The sequence below is a fragment of the Neolamprologus multifasciatus genome, chromosome 7 (genome assembly GCF_963576455.1).
Source record: "Neolamprologus multifasciatus chromosome 7, fNeoMul1.2, whole genome shotgun sequence".
Lineage (NCBI taxonomy): Eukaryota > Metazoa > Chordata > Actinopteri > Cichliformes > Cichlidae > Neolamprologus > Neolamprologus multifasciatus.
The window spans coordinates 5,809,514-5,823,647 of record NC_140445.1 but is presented as its reverse complement, the minus strand read 5'-3'; the positions used below and the strand labels follow the sequence as shown (position 1 = coordinate 5,823,647).

Sequence of the window (14,134 nt, the reverse complement as noted above, 5' to 3'; positions counted from 1 at the left end):
TCCTCAGGCGAGTCAGAGACTGTGGTGGGACGCGCATGTTGACAACAAACCTACATGATCTAAATGTTGCTTGTGCATTTTTTCTGTGCTCAAACATTTCAGCACACACATAGTTACTGAGGCCTTTTGAGATTTGCTGTAGTGGGGGAAAAAGAAAGGTCGTGCCATTTAAATGGCCGTTTCCATTGTCAGGTAAAGTTTTTAGTGCCAGTTTAGAGGCACTAAAACTAAAATACTCCCATGACAGTTTGGACCAGGTCTGATAAGATTTAATTTTCTGTTAACCTCATGTTTGAGTAACAGCTAGTCTGAGTTTTCTCTGCTGACTTTGCTTTTTTTGATTTCTCGCCAAAGACTGAAACATTCGGCCAACCAACACAGAGTTAACCCTTTAAAGCCGGTCGGAGCGGGCACGCTCCGTTTTGCGTAACTACTTTTTAAATCCCGGTAGCTCTGCAACCACGTGAGCTAGCACAATAATTTCTTTTGCATATGAAACCAGAGGAGTTGTACTTACATCTTATGCCATCAGCTTGTCCTCGGTCACAGTTTCCTTCCACATATAGCTTTGCAAAAACTGCATAAAAAGCGCTTGCAGGAACAAAAACATAATATTCCAGAAACATGCTTTGCCGATCCGATCAGCTGTTCATAACACTTCCTACATTGGAATAGACGTCAGCGCGAACTTTCGCATGTCCGCCATGACCTGCCCGAAACCGGAAGTGACGTCATTTTCGCAGAAATGTAGTTTTTTACCATATAGCCTCATGAGCCTATACTGGTGTTTTTAAAAGTTATCTTTGACTTTATGACTTTCTGTGTCGTTTCTGGGATGCTTAGGACTCATATTGCACTGCTGGAAATAGTTTATTTTGATGCATATGCTGCTTTTTTGCAAATTTGCACTATAATATTCATTTTCATTTTTCCTGCAGTATATAAAAATTGGTGTATTTCAAAAATAAAACTATGAAGACACTCAAAATAAATTTCCTGTGGTGGGAAACTATTTTGTGCAACTTTTTTGTATTTACAGTTTTGAGGGATAAGCCTCTTAAATTTTTCTAACTAGAAATATATGTTAAAAAACAAAAACGATTTTCAATTTTTTTGTAGTTTATTGCACTTTTTTGCAATTTATTTAATTACTATGCACTTAATGCAGACATATTATTAAAATCTGGGCTATAATGGTTGTATTGATGTATAGGAACTTGAAATGCTCCCAAAAATGGCACTACAACATGTAAAAATATAATATAAGCTCTGGCGGACTTGGTTCTATGGTAGGTCTTAAAGGGTTAAACCATTAGATGTTTTTATTCTTTTGCTTCTTTGTTTGATGCTGGACTTCATCCTATTTTCCTCATAATTACTTTGTTTTGACATTTTCCTCTATGCACTTTCTCTCTTTGCTTTTACTTTATTCTTGTAAGCAACACTTGATTTATTTGCTTGCTGTACTCTGGATACTAATCCAACTACCCTTTCTGTTTATCCTCACAGTCTTTACCTCCTGACTTTCATATGCAGTGTCTCTTTCATACAAGCTTTGCCTGTGTTGTTCAGTTGCACAGAGCATGAAGGTGACGAGGGGGGAGCGGGTGCGATGGCATATAACAGTAGACAAACTCCCTTGTTTTCAATAAAGTGAACAGAACAGATCTCTTGATATGAGTTCACACAGACAGATGTTTGATTATAATCACATGGCACACTCGTGGATCAAATGCATGCTTTGTTTTGAAGCCCTCGTTGGCTGAGTCAACAATTTCAACACCTGAATCTGACGCCAGAAGATTTTGTTTTATTTCTTTGAAGGGTTTTTAAATCAAAGCATTTTGGATTTTTTTTTTCAGTCTGAAATGGGAAGTGTTTGGTTCTGCAGCAAGCATATAGAGTCGCTTTGTGAGACAAATGTGCTTGGATTGCAGCATGCTGGATTTGAGGATATTTAGATTGCAGTTTATCCCCACTCGCAGCAGGCTGCAGGGCAGTAGGTATTTCTAAATGGTGTGAATGCAAGAGGTGGCTATGCAGAGAGGTGCTGATAGTCGTGCATTGTTGTTCAGAAGCTGTTCTGTCAACATGGAAACCTGGTGAAACTGGAGCAGTGGCTACAAAGCAAGTTTACCCACTTTTCCTTATCTTTCCCTGACATCAGAAATCAGGCTAGGCGGTCACAAGAAGGTGGTTATCAACTCCTCAGTATAACCCAGGATTTCCAAATCTAACTGTGAGCACATTCACAAAAGAGGCAGTATTGGTATCACATGACCAGCTGAGAGCACGGACAGGTCTACTGACAGCAGTATAGACTGTAAAATTCAAAAAATACAAAGGAGTTAAGCATGTAATACATACTAAAAGCGACACAGCGTTCATCTTTCCATAAAGTTTTGTAAACTGAATAAAAGTGACATGCTTTCTTATGCCAGAAGAAAATGACCACTGACCGGATGTGTAAGAACCATAAACCTTCTCTCTGTCTGCACACAAAGGTCCAAAGCAGCTTCCAGGAATGTCAGCTCTGCTTTCTGTTTAGGCTTTGATTCAGTACATGTTCATCTCTTATCTTGAGCATAACTTAAGTGGAGCCTGTTAGTTCTGCACTATAAGCAAGGTTTTAATAGTTTTGCAATTTTCATTAGTTTTTATTTTTATTTAGTTTTGACTTCAGATTTTCAATTTTATATCAGTTTTAATTAGTTTTTACCAATTGTTTGCTAGTTTAGTTTTTTTTTTTTTTTTTTGAAAATCCTTAGTTTCAGTTTAGTTTTGATTAGTTTCAGTTATAGTTTTAGTTGTGTTTGCAATAATTAAGTGTAACAAAATCCCAGTTTCATCATATCAGTCATTCTGCTCATCCTTGGGTATGTTGCTATTCCAGCTACCATACTGCACCCTGGACAGGTCGCCTGTCTGTCGCAGGGCTAACATGCAGAGACAGACAACTCACATTCCCACCTATGGGTTCTTTAAATAAATAAATAAAGGCAGATGAACAACCATTGATACCAGGCAACTATAAAATGTATATCTTGACCCCAATGAGACTATTAACTCTCGCAGCACCGGGTGTTCGTAATTTTGGTTCAAGTGAATTGATAAACTTTTTGAAGGTAATTGACTCACACAGTTGTGCAGATATCCCCGTCCTGTTGTCTCGGGATGCATCACGCTGCCTTGCCTGGGGTTAGCTTCTGTTTTCTGGGGATGAGGGTTGAGTGTGCTCCCTTACCTTCTCAAGCTAAGCTAGGTTAGCCTTCTTGTGTGAGCTTTTCTAGTGCACTTTAAGGTTTGTGGGATTTTTTCCCTTTAGAAATGTCCCTCATAATTTGTCTGTTTCCACTACAAGACACTTGCTTTATCCAAAACACAGTCATATTCAAAGTAATCCCAAATTGGACTCTGGCTCCCAACTTTTCCTGACATGATTCTGTGCGTGGACGGAGCAGCAACACAGACGACTCGACTAACGTGCTGCCACCTGCTGGCATAATGAGACACAGCAAGAAAAAAATCTGGAAACTAAACTTCATTTTCACCCTTGACTACTGTATGACACGCACACATCAATGAAAACTAAACACATTTTTGCTATAAATTCAGTTAATTTTAGTTAGTTTTGTGAACACTCATTCCAGTTTTAGTTCGTTTTCCTTTTTTTGTTTTTGTTTTTATTTCCGTTAACAAAAATGTTCTTTCACTTCTAGTTTTCGTTATTTCGTTAGTTTTCGTTAACGATAATAACCTTGACTATAAGTTAACATAATAAGATACCTCAGTAGGATGTGAGTCGCTGAAAACCCAGCGTTAACCCTCACTAAGTCCCAAATCCTGCATCATAGCACAGGCCCCTACTTGCTTAGACGACAGGTTGTAATGGTCTGAGTAATTAGATGTGTTGGTCTTATCTTACTCATGAAACTGGTTCTTGAATTAAGCTGTAAAAGTAGTTTAATGTGTATTTTTAGCTGTAGACGTGAAGTTTCGGATATGTCCCGTCAGCACATGAGGTTAGAGACCGGATTAAACTTGGCCGAGTATCCGCTTTCCTTTTGACTCAGGTGAGAGAGCTGTCAACACCGAGGAGGGTGTAGCTGTAAGAAACAGGTCACGTTTATCTCCACGTTTGACAAACGTGTTTTTCTGGAGTGCATCTGCGATCGTGGGAAAAGGCGTGTCTGTTTTCTCACATCCATGAATGAGCAAGCCTGTCATGTTCACAAACACTGCCTAATTGCTCTTTGATTGTTTGACTGTAACAGGCGACTGATGGGATATCAAACACCTTAAATAAGCTCTCCAGTATGTGCTTTCTCTTTTTTAATAGCTTCTTTCTGCAAAGCACGTTTGAAAATTGTCATCTTAGTTAAGGTGCTTTAAGAAAGCAGTGAAAAGAGGATGAAAGTGAAAATATATTAATGAGCTTTTCAGTTAGTGTGAAGCAGTTTCAGTGTGACACATCTCTTTAGCAAGAGCAATCTATCCACTCACACGCAAACTCAGAGGCTCTCACACGCGCACACACACACACGAACACACCCTGACCACTCAACCCTCACAAACTTCTCTCCACAGTGGATCTTGTTCTTTACACTTTGTATAGTCAGCTCTGTGGAGATCAGTAATCTCTGTGTATCAGCACCTTTATGTGCAGTCTCACTGTAAAACTGTGATTACCTTAGTTTCACACACTGTGGCCCTTTCAAGCTCACACACACACACACAAACACACACAGTGGACACAAAGGCGATGTTGTTCTGTCGAGGTCAACAATGCAGCTGGACAGAGACAGTGTGTCACAGTATCTGATGGTGCTGTCACCCTCGGCCTGCACAATGCTAATATGGAGTCATTTATAATGAACATAACACTGGGCATTATTTAAACACACGCTTCTTCATCTGTGCACACAAATGCACACTGTAGCTCTGTCCAGTTAACAAAAAGTAATGTTGGGGTAGTCATTTGCAGAGATGGGCGTTACTGTAATCCGATTACTTTTTTCAAGTAACGAGTAAAGTAAGGGATTACGATTGCAAAAACGGTAATTAGATTACCGTTACTTTCCCGTAGGAACGCTGCGTTACTGCGTTACTAAAACCGTGATTTTTTTTTTGCGAGAATGTCTCATGACAGTGACGTAAGCGAGTGCGACGTTTGTGACAACAGCTGTGTGCAGATCAACAATGGATCATATATCGAGTGCGGGAGAGAGTATGAGCGTGCAGCGTTTAAAGCGCAGAAGTACTGACCTTAGTTTAAGTTTGATTCCATAAAAAGTGACAAAAACATTAGTGTCCGTTGTGCGTGGGAAGAAAACTTCTTTTTACAGCGAAAAAAACCCCTAAACTTCCGAGCAAGCACCGAGTAGCAACGAAGTAATGGGAAACTCGCAGAGAAACTCGCGGATTCTTCCACTGACCGCTGCGGCACACCTGCACCAGGGTAAACCTACGCCTACCCCACTCCTGCTTTACAGGTGAAAATAGAGCAACAGGACCGCTAGTCTTTGACTTTATTTATTTTCTGCTTTGTTTTACTTGCATCTATTTGAAAGACTGAGTGTAAACACACAAAAAATATATATTTTATGTGCTGGAATGTGCAGAAAATAAGTTTAAATATTAAACAAATTTCTTCCAGTCAGAGAATGTTGCATATAATTAAATTTTTGTTTGATGCATAAAGTTAAAAGATTAAAACTAATAAAACAAGTTTTAAAAAGAGACTTTTCCATTTGATTACATTTTTCAGGTTGTAAATCGTATTTTTAAAAAGTAACTAAGTAACTAAGTAATTAATTACTTTTGAAAATAAGTAATCAGTAAAGTAACGGGATTATTTTTTGGGGGAAGTAATCAGTAATTAGTTACTGATTACTTTTTTCAAGTAACTTGACCAACACTGGTCATTTGTAAAAAATCACGCAGGTGTAAACCATTCAAAAGTCAGTTTATTCCCACAGAATGGCAAAATTATGGAAGCCCGTTTCTGCCACTAAAAAAAGTATCCATAACTTGAAATTTTGAGTTCTTTTCTCAAAATTTTGACTTATTGACTCAAAATTTTGAGAAAAGTAACGCGAAATTTCAAGTTAGCATTGCAAGTCAGTATCAATCCAGTCAATCTGCGGGAATTACGTCATTTCCGTGTTACCCGGAAGCTGAAGCCCTCAGCTACAAATGCTACAGCTAAGCTACCAGTATTACAGCCAGTCATGAATGCACAAATTGCTGACTATTATTATGAAATCCTTGTGTTATTAGCTGAATTGCATGGCATTATTATCAGCAAACGTACTCTGGAAAGCACCAATTTGTTGCGATCCGATTTTGAATGTGCATTCCTCTGCGCCAGATCCTTCTCATAACAAGAAAATGACCTCATTCATGTAGATTACCCTATTCATGTAGAGCTAACCCGAAATTTCGAGTTACTTTTCTCAAAATTTTGAGTAAATAAGTCAAAATTTCAAGGACGATAACTTGAAATTTCAAGTTATGGATACTTTTTTTTTGTGGCGGAAACGGGCTTCCATACAAAATGCTACAAGCACAGTTATATGTACTAATATGACTGTAATAAGTAATAAATAAAAGGACCTTTGGATGTTCAGTCATCCTATTATGTTCTCTTAATTACAGTAGGTAAAGTCATTCATTAGTCTTTGTCTCTGTACCTACTCTACCCTGCTGTGTTATTATTATTATTATTATTGTTATATTTTAAATGCTTTCAAAGGCTCCATTAAGCCCCGGAGTAGCAGCCGCCTGCAGCGTACTGCAAAGCTCCAGAGACAGACAGCGGCCAGCTTTACTGTTTCTTTCTTCTTCTTTTCTTTTAACAACCGAAGACTCATTTTGTTCGTGTATTTCATATTTTATTTGACAGTCCTGACAGACAAACTCACACACACACACCCATCACATTACATCATGGGGAATCTTTGGGGAATTCTGATGCTGTCTTACAGAGTAATGACAGCATGTTACTGTAATTCCATTCAGTGTGTTTCATGCTGATTTTCATTGTCACTTGTCATGATGATGTGCCAGTTGGTGCTAATGCAGATGAGCATTAGTGCGCCGTGCAGGGGGGTTTATTCTCCCACGTGTCAGTAGATTACATCACCATCCTTCCTCTTCGATTTGAACATGATGATGTCTGTTTGTTTGTAAGCTGGCATGACAGCGTGACAGCAGGGTGAGAGCCTTGAAGGAGAGATGACAGAAAAGGGATGAGTGCCAGGCAAAGAAGGGAGGACTGGGAGGGCTGAAAAGCAGGAAACAAGGATGTCAGGAGTTGGAGGGGCAGCCGGAGGCAGTGATGATGGATGGAAAGCCGTGGCTGTTCTTGTAGGGTTGTTCCTAGTTACGTGTACGCTGCCTCTGTGCATGTAGTGAGGATTTTTTTAAAGACTAGCGAGTTTGTGGGTTATATCTGTGTCTGTAAAATAAAACAATGACGTACGCTGTGTCAATGCAAAGACCTCAAAACTCAGCAAAACTCCTGAGAGAGATTTTTATCAATCAAATTAAAAGAACATCTAAACATTTATCGTCATTTTTTTGGACCCTGGTGGTGACTGATGGTTAATGCAGCTTTAGTCGAACGTAACTCTTTGTTGTCCTGTGAGTCACTGTTAGGGATGTTTTTATCACCTGGAGCTGTAAAAATGTGTTTGTTTTTTAACTTGAAATCCTTCAGACAAAGTTAAATTGTTACCCCCAAAAAACCCATTGATGCAATTAAGTTTTTACTAGGGGTGCACCAATATATCGGCCTATTGTTGTTGTTGTTATTGGTCCTGTTGACCGATACTGGCAGAATTTATGGTTATTATTAGTAATATTAGAATCAGAATCCACCATCTGTCCATCTTCTTCTGCTTATCCGGGGCAGGGTTGTGGGGGCAGCAGCCTAAGCAGAGAAGCCCAGTTTATCCGGGGAAACACCAAGGCGTTCCCAGGCCATCCGAGAAATTATCAGAATACTTAATCCGTAAGGAAATTATGTAGTTACAGTTGCTCCAAGACAATAAGAACAGTTACAGACTGAACTAAATTAAGGAATTCAATATATTACAACATTATAAAATATAAGGAATAGCTCTAATATATACAACAGCTCAATTTTAAATATCCAGAATATTATATAGATTAAATATATATGATAGATCTTTTACTCTAAACTGTAAAACTTCCATTCCATCCATTTTCAACTGGCGAAATGTACGAAAAAATCATGCGAACAGCTATAAACTACTTTCAAACAGACCAGTTTAAAAAAAAATAAATAAAGATTTGTTTTCTTAGCACAAAAATAATCAGATTTAGTCCTCTTTTGTATCTCTATATGAATATGCATAACCTTTGGGTAAGCAAAACCCTCCCTGTCTCTAGGAGTGGTGCAGCACTGGTCTCTCTGTTTTGGTTTGGGGAACCACTCGCTACTCCAGAAATCCACAAATATATATTTTTTCTGTCAAAGTCTCGAGTACGTTGTACAGCAAGTTGCTACTTAACTTATTTTTTTTATTTCTTCTGTAGAACATCAGAACACCTGAGATCTGATGCTACCTGCCATCACCATGGAAACAGAGGCCAGTCACATGCTCGAGGCGGCACTGGAGCAGATGGACGACATCATTGCAGGTAAAGGCTAGAAAGCAACAAGTGTAAACTTTGAGTTAGTGTTTAGAGGTGAGTGGAAGTCTCAGCATGTCATGAATCAGTATCTGCACACAGGTTGGCTTCTCCAGCACCGTGCGCTACAAATAAGCATCATCTGGTCTGTATTAACCCTTTAAAGCCGGTCGGAGTGGGCACGCTCCATTTTGCGTAACTATTTTTAAATCCCTGTAGCTCTGCAACCACGTGAGCTAGCGCAATAATTTTTTTGACTAATGAAACCGGAGGAGTTGTACTTACATCTTATGCCATCAGCTTGTCCTCGGTCACAGTTTCCTTCCACATATAGTTTTGCAAAAACTGCATAAAAAGCACTTGCAGCAACAAAAACATAATATTCCAGAAACATGCTTTGCCGATCCGATCAGCTGTTCATAACACTTCCTACGTCCATCAGCGCGAACTATCGCATGTCCGCCATGACCTGCCCGAAACCGGAAGTGACGTCATTTTGCGGAAATGTAGTTTTTTTACCATCAGGACCTTATGAGCTTATACTGGTGTTTTTAAAAGTTATCTTTGACTTTATGACTTTCTGTGTCGTTTCTGGGATGCTTAGGACTCATATTGCACTGCTGGAAATAGTTTATTTTGATGCATATGCTGTTTTTTTGCAAATTTGTGTTTTTCCTGCAGTATATAAAAATTAGTGTATTTCAAAAATAAAACTATGAAGACACTCAAAATAAATTTCCTGTGGTGGGAAACTATTTTGTGCAACTTTTTTGTATTTACAGTTTTGAGGGATAAACCTCTTAAATTTCTCTAACTAGAAATGTATGTCAAAAAAACAAAAACAATTTTAAATTTTTTTGTAGTTTATTGCGCTTTTTTGCGATGTATGTAATTACTATGCACTTAATGCATACATATTATTAAAATTTGGGCTATAATGGTTGTGTTGATGTATATCAGCTTGAAATGCTCCCAAAAATGGCTCCACAGCATGTAAAAATATAATATAAGCTCTGGTGAACTTGGTTCTATGGTAGGTCTTAAAGGGTTAATGCTGTAACACTGCTCTGTATTGCTGTTGTAATTTGGGCAATTAGTGATTGTTACTGAGAACTAAAGTGGAAACTTTGTGCATCGGCCACAGCAACATAATAAAAAAATGTGTTTGCCAGCACCAGAAGCGTCCAGAACGTAAGTGGTATATTTGTTGATACTCATAGACTGTATGTTAAAGATGGACTGAACCGCTATGACGTCACCCACTCTGGTTCATTTTTACCATTCGGCCGTAAAAGGCTGATGAGGTATTGCCGGGTGGGTGAGGTGGGCACCCAAGTTTGTGAAAGTGATAACTCGGGAATGAAGCAACGTAGGAGTTTCAAGATGATACCGTAGGCGAGTCTCAGTGACCTCAATCTCAAGGTCAGAGGTCAAATTTTCTGAAAATCTCTGAAAATCTTAGAAATGCTATAACTTAAGAACAATGCGATAAAGACTTCTTAAATTGATACAATAGGTGTGTCTACTAGGAGGCTGAGAGGTACACAGCAAATCCAGCATGTCCAAATTAACACTGTCGGATTTGATTTCAACACTATTAAAGTGTCTATATGGGTCCACACCAGAGAGTGTTAATTGAACTCTTTTTGGAGAGTTGGTACGTTAACTCTGATTTAGTGTTAAACACCAAATCTGTCTGGAGTTGATAATTTAACACTTGGTGTTAAGAGTTTATATATTAACTCTCAAAGAGTATTTTAGTTTAACTACGTAAGAGTTATCTTCTAATTAATTCTAAAAAGCTGGAATTTTACTGTTCTGAACTTCTAGAAATTTCTTTTGGAAATAAACATTGACTAAAAAGACGCAATGGTTTTTGAAAAACATTTATTCTGAACTGTGCACCACAATTTCAAAACATTTTCTGAAAGATGTAACAGTGTACATGTTCTCACTTTCATTAGAATTTTGTTTATCAAAAGGTCTGACATAGGTGAGCTGGTAAATGCAAATAACAGCATTCTCATCACTTGTTTCTTCAATACAATATACATGTCCTTCAGTCATCACTTTGTGGAACTGCAACGCACTTCTGCTCTCCCCCATATTCCATCTTCACAAGCATATCCTATGTGGAGATTGAATAAAAATTAGTTGACACTAATTAATGGCACAAATCAATTGCAGCACAGTAAAAAAAAAAGGAATCCTCTTTGAGCCATTGCTTGTGTAAAGTATTTTCCCAAAAGACAAGGACACAGGCAACAGGTAGTACTGAACTAAATGTAAAACCTCAACCTTTTTTATTTTTACCTAAACCGTGTGCACAAAACTCTGGAGGGATCTAAATGCTAACGTAGAACCCAGTCAGGACATCTGCTACTTTTGCTCGTTTTTTTATGGGAGATCGTTTTCAGGCTTCAAGTAGCACCATTATACCAACATTTCACATTCTAGACATTGTTTTAGGTGTATTTGACCAAAGGTTTGACTGAAAATTCACATGCAAGCTTTTTTTCTGTGGTATTTGCCTGCAAACAATACCTTTCAGCTAGCTAAAACAGAATATTATGCTATCAGCGAGCAACATGGCTAATGCCTTTCACACAGCTTTGTCTCAACTCCAAAGAGCCACAGAAGTAAAAGCTAATAATAATAATTGAAACAATCTTTGAAAAAATGACTTACCAAGCATGGCAAACAACTCAAATATGTAGAGCAAAATGTTCTGAAACGGCTTCACTTCAGCTTCGATTGGAGCCGTGCTGGGGGCGGAGTCTGTGAATTTACTCTATTGGTGTCATAGCCCCTGTAGGAGTTCAGAGTTAAGAGGTCAAGAGTTAATGTTTCCATTGTAACACCTCCAGATTTGAAATAGAAACACTCATTTTTAACACTCGATTTTAACTACTATCATTTTACACCTCAGAGTTACATTAAAAGAATGTGACTCTACTTAGAGTAAAATTAACTCTACTTTTGCAAGAAGACTACTAACACCAAAACATTTAACACTTTTGAATTTGCTGTGTAGCACTGTCCGTGGCCTGTATTTTAAAGCCTTGGCCTGAGCTTCTTGTTCATTGCTATCTGAAACCAGGAGTCAGCATGCTCATGCATTAGTGGCTTGTCAGGCAGAAAATAGGCCTGCTCTGAAGCATGCCCTACTTTATCCTCCTTCTGTTCATTGATGGGGAACATAATTTAGAAAGTGAAAATAATTTTTGGAGTATTTACTGAGGTCACATATCAAGGAAACCTGAGGGTGGTTTTCCCTTATCCGTCTATACAGCTGGAAGTGTTTTTGCAGCCAAAATTGATCAGAACCCAGTAAGGAAGCAGACATGAGAGCTGAGTCGTTTGTGGCAACTGTATCAATAAAATCTTGTCAATATCCATCCCCAGTCATAGGTATATGTGTGATAATGCATTAGTATTTATTTTTTTACAGTAGAGCTGCAGGAAATGATTATGTACAATATTGATAAAGCTTCAACTTATGACAAGCAAACACATTGTCAAGCACATTGTGTAACCTATAAGGTCAAAGGTCAAAAGGGCTACATGAGTGCAGATTGTTTACCATTTTTCATCCGTAAAAGATAACTTACTAGAGCTAAAAATGATATATTTCAGTGTTTGGGTTTGCTTTGAGTTCAGCTCATACCTTTTTTTGGCCTATTATCTTAAACTTTTGACTTGCTAACCCCAAATTTCTAGCTAATTTCTCAATTTTGAGTTATTTTCTCAAAAGGTTGAGTTGATAAGATAACATTTTGAGCTATTAACCCCATGTAACAGTGTAAAATCTCTGAACACAGCAGGTTAATAAATGGCAGGCTTGTGACGAGGCAGGTGAGACTGCCTCGTTTTCTGTGTTTGTACAGTATAACAAAGTTTGTTGCAGGCAGCTCAGCCTTGGACAGAAAAGATTAGACTGACAGTGGGGTAAATGTTTAATGTGATCGAGCAGCATGATGTGGGAAAGCACATCAGTTCAGTCACAGGGTGAGGGAGAGAAGGACCGACGCGGAGGATTTCCTGTGAATCCGTCAGAATCAGAAATGTTTTGGTCACTAATGAAAGTAAAATTTTGGTAAATGGTAAACTATTAGTAGTTACTTTATTATCACTTGTGGTGACTGATGAAACTGTTTTGATAGTGAGTTAATCATTTTTTGTAATTTTCTCATTTGCTGGATATCTGTGGGAACTTCAATCAATCAAGTGATTTTTAAAAATAACACTGTCGGTTATTCCCAGTTTTTTGTAGTCGAGGCAGTTCATCAATTGAGAAAATAATCAGCAGATGAAATAAAATTGCAGTTGTATTCTCACAGTTGCCCTGCGACTTATTTTCACACAGACAAGTGGAGAAAAGAGGCTTTACTGCTATCGTTGTTGTAATTGTTGTTACTATTTGCCATCAACGTGCTGATCTCACCCAGGCCTTTGAGCTTGCTGTTCCGGCTCTCACTGACCACAAATAGAAAGACATTAAAAATGCCATTAGCGATAGCATCAGCCAGTCGCTAACGAGGAAATTAGAGCCACTTATCAGGAATTTAGATATGTCGGTCATATTGCATTCCATGATCAAGACAGATTTTTCTGTGCTTTTGGGGTCGAAAAGCTTCTTGCGGTAATACTTGTGAAAGCACTCTGCTGGTTAACGATTGGTGTTGTTTTTGATCTGTTTGCAGGCAGAGGAGCGGCTCCAAACCTTTATCACAGCTACCTTTTAATAAGTTGTCTATATGCTGCCAGTCCTGGGATGTAGATGTTATGAGATGCAGACGGGTCACAGAGTAAAGGCTGTTAATGGTGCAGAAATAAATTATTAGGACTACCTAAGAAATTAAAACGCTTTACAGTTGTAATCAGTTACATACACATTTACTAATACAAGGCCTTGACAGTGTACTAAGTAGCGGGCAACTTGAACTTGTCATTGCATCACAATTTGCATGCTTTGCTTACCTGACATCATATATGAAACACCAGCTTCCAAACTGGCGATTTTATTTCAGCTGCAAAATCTGGTCTCTCACTATGTTACTATGACTCCACCTTCAGCATGCACCTTCAGATTCTGGGGGATATTATCCAGTTTGAACTGATATCAGTGTGTTTGTGCTTTGGGAGCTTTCAATGTGCTTTTCCAAAGTAAAATTATTCTTAAATTTGTTTCAAAGTGTTAATAAAGGATTTGTAAGAAGTGTATTATTATAGCCAGTGTTGGGGAGTAATAGAATACATGTACCGCCGTTACGTATTTAAAATACAAAATATGAGTAACTGTATCCTGTTACAGTTACCGTTTAAAAAGGTGGTATCCAATTACTTTGTTGAAATAAATGGATTACACTGCGATTTTTCCTGTTTCATATGTTAGACTATGCCCTCTCTATGTTTGGTGATTCCACGCTGGTGGAAACCCAAACAAAACGCGCATGAAAAGGCTCTAATGCCTTTG

At 38.3% G+C, this 14,134-nt stretch overlaps 1 protein-coding gene across 13 annotated transcripts in view; it reads left to right on the top strand.

Moving 5' to 3' along the window:
- Nucleotides 1–14,134, top strand: part of ppfibp2b (PPFIA binding protein 2b) — a 128,353-nt gene that overhangs the window by 28,719 nt on the left and 85,500 nt on the right. For all 13 annotated transcript variants that reach the window (XM_085169160.1, XM_085169150.1, XM_085169159.1 and 10 more), the window contains exon 2: nucleotides 8,563–8,667. In XM_085169160.1, coding sequence (XP_085025286.1) covers nucleotides 8,586–8,667 — 82 coding nt within the window. In that variant the 5' untranslated portion in view covers nucleotides 8,563–8,585. The remainder of the gene's footprint in view (nucleotides 1–8,562; nucleotides 8,668–14,134) is intronic.